This window comes from Plutella xylostella, chromosome 15 (genome assembly GCF_932276165.1).
Source record: "Plutella xylostella chromosome 15, ilPluXylo3.1, whole genome shotgun sequence".
Taxonomy (NCBI): domain Eukaryota; kingdom Metazoa; phylum Arthropoda; class Insecta; order Lepidoptera; family Plutellidae; genus Plutella; species Plutella xylostella.
In genome coordinates, this window is record NC_063995.1 from 5,497,838 (window position 1) to 5,504,150 (window position 6,313).

At 41.5% G+C, this 6,313-nt stretch overlaps 1 protein-coding gene across 1 annotated transcript; it reads left to right on the plus strand.

The window, feature by feature from the left end:
* Window positions 1–1,003: 1,003 nt before the first annotated feature.
* On the plus strand, window positions 1,004–3,771 carry LOC119691168 (pancreatic triacylglycerol lipase). Its single transcript, XM_048625689.1, has 6 exons — window positions 1,004–1,160; window positions 1,239–1,386; window positions 1,625–1,862; window positions 2,287–2,437; window positions 2,882–3,076; window positions 3,508–3,771. The coding sequence occupies exons 1-6, from the start codon at window positions 1,106–1,108 to the stop codon at window positions 3,720–3,722; spliced, it is 1,002 nt and encodes a 333-aa protein (XP_048481646.1). The 5' UTR covers window positions 1,004–1,105; the 3' UTR covers window positions 3,723–3,771.
* Window positions 3,772–6,313: the final 2,542 nt, after the last annotated feature.

Consider the following 6,313-nt stretch of genomic DNA (forward strand, 5'->3'; position numbering starts at 1 on the left):
CTACAGATTAAACTAGCCGAAAAAGGTCACATAAAACCTCGCAATTTCATCTAGCCGGTAAAACTTAACATTACACAAGAAGCTACTCGCATAAAATGCGAAATAAAAATTCCCTCTCCGCACATGACCTGACACAGAATATGCTGCGCCAAATGGGATACAATACGTTTATTTTTCTTAATAGAATATCCCACTGCGGCAGTTTGTAAACCCGATTTATTGCCAGCCAGTATTACCGACTATTTAAATATCAAAGTTGCACTCGTTTTAAATGCGGCTGTGTCCAATGATTTATTGGCTTCAATTTAGCTTTGTTCCGCAAACTTCGGTGTCGAAAAACTTTGACGCAGAAGAAAAGAATTGCCATGCGAAATTAAAAAACTTTATCGACTCCCACAACTGTTGTGTTAGTAAACTTGAATAAGAAGTCGCTTCTTGTTTGTGATTTTCAGTTTAGTTGGCTGAAAAAAACGTTGGTGAGTCAGTGGTCTGAAAATGTAAAATTTTTAAAGAGGACAAACTATGAGAAACTTAAAAATTACTTGCGAGGGTTTTTATAATTTTACTAGTAGGTAGGTACTTTATGTTTTACAGGAATTCTAATGAACAGAAAATCGTGCCATGAATTTGTATTTCAATTACAGTTGCCTATACAAGCGTACTACAGTAGTAGTTGAAAACAAAGGTATATACAAGTCATGTATAAAGTAACTACTCTCTGAGCTATAGGTTGGAAAATATAAATCCTTAATTTAAAAAAATAACTGTATTCGAAGTTTTTTACTCATTACTCAATCATATTCATAATTATTGTATACCAGCGAACTATAGTTCAATGATATAATACCTACTGTATAGCTGACCGTTTTCAATACCAACAGGTCAAATCTGCCATGACTTTCACATTAACTAGTGATAATTGATACATGATGTACATACAAGTCAGTTTACCTACAATTATTCTTATGAATTAGCATTTCCTGAATAATTTTTCCTGTAACATATTGTCTTGACAGAAGTAACGATCAGTTGATACTTTCCTGTCCAAGGGAAGCATGCCCTTCATAATTTATCTTTAAAAATCGACCTCATTAACTGAAAGAAAATGTGTAAAAGTTTACAAAAATTTATGATTGTGATTTGCATTGGAGTTTCAGCATGTATGTTTTCGCGATTTCCACAAAGTTCATTTTTTGAGTTAGGTCGCTATATACTGAAGGTGCTACATTTGTTTACAGACGCGCAGGAAGTGAGTCCACTGCAGAATGCATCGCTGGCCGACGGGCGCCTGGTGCTGGCTAGTGTGGACAGCGTGGGGGCCGAGCAGCTCGCCAGCTGGGTCGCCATGGCGCGGGACGGGGGGGTCGTGTTTGAGCTCTACACTAGGTATGAAATAATATGTTACAGTATGAAGTAAAGGATGATTTCCTCCAATGATTTAGATATAGTTAGGCCCGGTTCAGAGCGACGCGGACCGTCCACATGCGGATGAGGTTTTTCATCCGCCGCGGATGTATTCGCCGCTCTGAACGCGCTATAAGGTGAAATTGTGAGCTCTTCTTATACTGTATTAAAAACCGAATAAATCCTTATCACCTATCCCTATTACATCGATTGATTTCAGGAAAAACCCTCAACTATTCGAAGTCATAACACCTAATAAGGACCCGAAGCACTTCAACCCCGACGCACCGACATACGTGGTGGTCCACGGGTGGACCGTGCGCGACCACGCTCTGTACAGGATCAAGGACAACTACCTGAGGACTGGGGACGTGAACGTCATCATGGTGGACTGGACTAGGTACTCGGTGGACCTGTACCCCAAGTCCGCGGCGAGCACCAAGTATGTTGGGGAGCGGGTAAGTATCAACATAATAAGATTACTGCTAAAAATCCCCGAGGTCTATAAATTTATTCATATAACAAATTTTACGCATACTAAACGTCAAGTGAATTTCAACTTACCTCACCACCTCACCACTGCTCAACACCCTGCCAAATTTTCGGCTAGTGGCAAGAGGCGGAATGGATCTTTAAACTAAGAACCCTGGCTCACTACGACACCATGGCGATGGCGTCATTACCGGCGACGCACGAACTAATGTCTACCATCAATCTATTTCAATCCGTCATCATCATCAGCCCATAGTCGTCCACTGCTCGACACAGGCCTCTCCCAAGCAGCGCCACAACACTCTTAGCCTTCCTCATCCAGCCACTATCCGTAAACTATCAATAATTAAATTTAAGCGATCATTTACGACATGCTATATCCATCTCCAGATAGGCGAGCTGCTCCTGAGCCTCATCTCCCGGCACCCGTCAATGCCTGGTGCCAGCCTCCGCCTGGTGGGGCACAGCCTCGGCGCGCACGTGAGCGGGCGCGCCGGCCGCTACCTGAAGCAGAGGAACCACACTGTTTCACGCATCACTGGTTTGTGTTTCTGCACTATTGATGGAAAAGGAGGAGTGTTATAAGATAAAACGTGTCTAGCTATCTGTGTGTGTATCTGTCTGTGGTAGCGTAGCTCCCAAACGGCTAAACCGATTTCAATTTTGTGTATTAGGCTAGGTTATCTTCTCCTTCAACAAATGGATGAATCAAACATACCTCACTATCATTATTCTTCCTCAGTGTTCTTCCAAGTTTCACGGTCCCGTCAATTTCTGTGTCAAGGTTTTTTACAAGGATATCTTTGGGCTATCTGGCTGCTGTCTGTGTGTGACTACTTATGATGTTACAAACACGCTGTCTGCTGAATTGGGTTGATTTCTATTTACCACTGAATTGGCAGCTCTTTCCTTACTGACTGTAACTATCTATATTACCGATTATTATAATGTCCTGCCTATATCAGTTTGTTCATTTACCTTACAGCTCTCGACCCAGCCGGTCCACTATTCGAGGTGCCTCCCCTCCTCCCCGGCCTCAACCCCTCCGACGCCTCGTTCGTGCTGGCGGTCCACACGGACGGAGGCGCCTTCGGGCTGGTGCGGCCGCGGGGGCACGCCGACTTCTACGTGAACGGGGGCGGGCCTGTGCAGCCGGGGTGCGGGGGCTACGACCTTATTGGTAACCCGACATATTATTAGCAATAAACAACGTCGTTCGCGGGTCCAACTGACTGCATTGTGTCAAACTGACTGCATTGTTAAGTACTAATGTTCGGTGGTAACCCGAACACTGATTGTGTTTTGTTTTCATTGTAACAGGCAAGTGTAACATGGAACTTCTTCAGCCAGCTAGTCCAAAGACTTTATATTAGGTTTTATAATGCAAGCGTAGCGTGAAACGCTCTCCGGTCCGATAGACCGATGTCCTTAGACAAGGGATCTGTATGAGGCTGGTTGAGGTCAGAGAGTTGTGGTTGTGGCTCTACTTGGGAAAGCATTGTATCCAGCACTGTACGACTACGGACTGATGACCTGATGATGATAAAGCTGAGAACGCGTATTAATTATCACCAGTTTTTTTTTCGATAACTTACTGAATTTATTTTCCAGGAACATCTTGTTCCCACTTCCGTTCGTCCTACTACTTCGCGGAATCGATCCTGCACGGAGGGTTCACGGCGGTGCAGTGCAGCTCCCTGGCTGACTTCCTGACGGAGAGGTGCCGCGGCGGTGACCGCCAGCGCATGGGCGACCGCACCAGCGACCGCGCCAGGGGACTGTACTTCCTGCGCACTAATATGTTGCCACCCTACTCGAGAGGGTAACAAGGTTTTAAGCTGCGTTTGAAGATAAAAATTATAAATCTACAGAGAATTTTCTTTTATTTTTCTTATAAGTAGTGTAAACGTCTGGGCCCATGTCATCTGGTAGTCACTTTTACTAATTGAAGGTGATGCAGATAATTTGTTAGATCTGTAGAGATACCTATTACTTACGGATTTTTTTTAAGACCATAAGGTCCTATGTAATACCTGAGAGAAGACTTCTATTAAACGGTTGGATCGAAGCACAATTATATTAATTAGTTGGGCGGTACAGACGTAACTCGGCTCTAACGAGACAGTTCACAACTCGCGCGGCGCCCGGGGCAGTATGTTCCCGGCCGGCCAATAAATCTGCTGAATGGGAGCGGAATTAGAGCGGCGCGAATAAAACGAAAATTTATTGCGTTTTGCGAGGAATAGCTCGAAAACAATTGTCCGATCTGTGATTTCTGTTTCCGCAGAAATACAGAACCACATTGAACTGTTAAAAGCGAGCAAATTGAACGAACCGACACAGTATTTTTTTTGCAACTTTTGCTTTCCTTCTGCCGCATTTTCCAAGTAAGTATTTATTAAAGGTTCCCCGAAGAATACAAATTGCTGAATGAATCCCGCGTCCCCACTAAATTATACGGGAAAATATTCTACAAGAAGTTAGTTCGGCTCGACCCTCCGGAAGATATTGAGTCAAGTTGTCAAAAGAGCCGACGACGCCATACGTGTGGGACCTTTGCGGGAACTTGCGCGAACTTCACATTTTAATTCAAACTCGCTACGAGTTCTCCTTATCTCAACGCTACTTTACCTACTAAAATGGGAAAGATATCTAGGGATCTCAGTAAACAATCGCGAGTGATTTAGTAATTATTATTTACAAACACCATGATGACTATATACTTAAATACTTAGTACGATTTTTTTTGGCTTAAATTTAGTAAACCACATTTCTACGAATGACAAAATATGCCTTCAACTTTCTCTTGACGTTGTTTTTTATATATATTTAGGTAGTTACTTCTGTTGACTAACTATGAATAATGGGACCACTTTATATCTTTGAAGGGAAGAAGGACCTTTACTTCGGATAAAATATGGTATCTTATTTGTTAGTTCAAGGTACTTTATCATACAATCAAAACAGACGAAAAATTATAATGTTAGAGAGAGCCTGCTGATATGCGCGCTTTTGTTAACAAACATAGGTAGGTATATGAATAACCTTTGAATGTTTTTGGTTTACCTACTTACTTATAAAGGTGCGAGAAGTGGCTCTATCTAATTGTCGTGTATCTGAAGTAGAAACATAGGGCATCCCATTATATCTAATAATAAATACTTATTGTACCAACCTGTAGCCACGGCTGTATGGAACTCTAATATTCTAATTCATGATGGCCATCGCTACTTTGTAGGTACCTACCAGGTTACGTAAACAATGTTATTGGTGAAATGAAAACACTTGCAGTTTTTACCACTGAATCGGTTGATAATGCTATAGGTAGGTATTTAATAAAACTTTATCCGCGAGCATAACTTCGCCTTAAAAAGTTTTCCTTCCGGAAATAAAAGTTAGCTATGTGTAAATACAGAGTAGTATAAGTTTACTTCATGACTAATTTTATAAGAATTGGTTTAGCCGTTTTTCGGTGAACGAGTAACTACCATGCATCCATCCATACTTAAAAATATTTACGTTTTAAGGTTATATTAGTATTAGTATATAATAGTATAAGTTTAGATACATACACCCACCTAGGAAGGTATTACATATCCAGGCCACGACCACACGATACGACATTACGATGCGCCGACACGTCGCTGTGATTGCGTAGTCTTTCACAACATTTTATATTTTGGAGGATACCCCATTTTGAAAAGTTTATTTTTATGACGCCTTCATGTCCTTTAGTGGGTGCAATATTTACTCCGATTTACTTATGTAAGTATATAACCTTAGCACCATACACGTTTTTATAATAAAATTCATAAAATACTAGCCCCATATCAATTAAATAACATTAAAGAAAAGGAGACTACTAATTATTAAAGCGGATTCGACTAAGAATCGAGTCAAAGAGTAGTAACGAGGTGTAATACCGAGTGTAATCTGCATTCATAGCGAACAGGCGAATAGCTGGAGCCGGCACCCTGTAGCTATTGGGAAAATTGCACCCTTTGTACAGCATCCAATTAAAATGGAAACACGGCGTGGACTTTTTGAAACGATGCCACGAACGCAGTCGTTCCCAATTTTACAGGACAGTTTGATATTATTCCAATGAAAGCTTTTTGACCCATGTCGGTTTAGAAAAATATTCTGCGACCTACAGGAGTTTACATTTACGTTTACAATAAATATGTATAGGTACTATATAAACTAATAATGTTTTAGGACATGTTTTAGTGTCCACAGCCCTGCTTAAAAATCAAATAAATGACTTACGGTCTTTGAGAAAGGCATGCACTGTCTCGCCGACCGTCTCAACTTAAGTAACGTCAGCAAAAGAGGATGCGTGATCCACCATTGCCACCCGAGGGCAAACAGTTTGATCCCAAAACTCATGGGTGGAATATAGATGAACATTTTATCG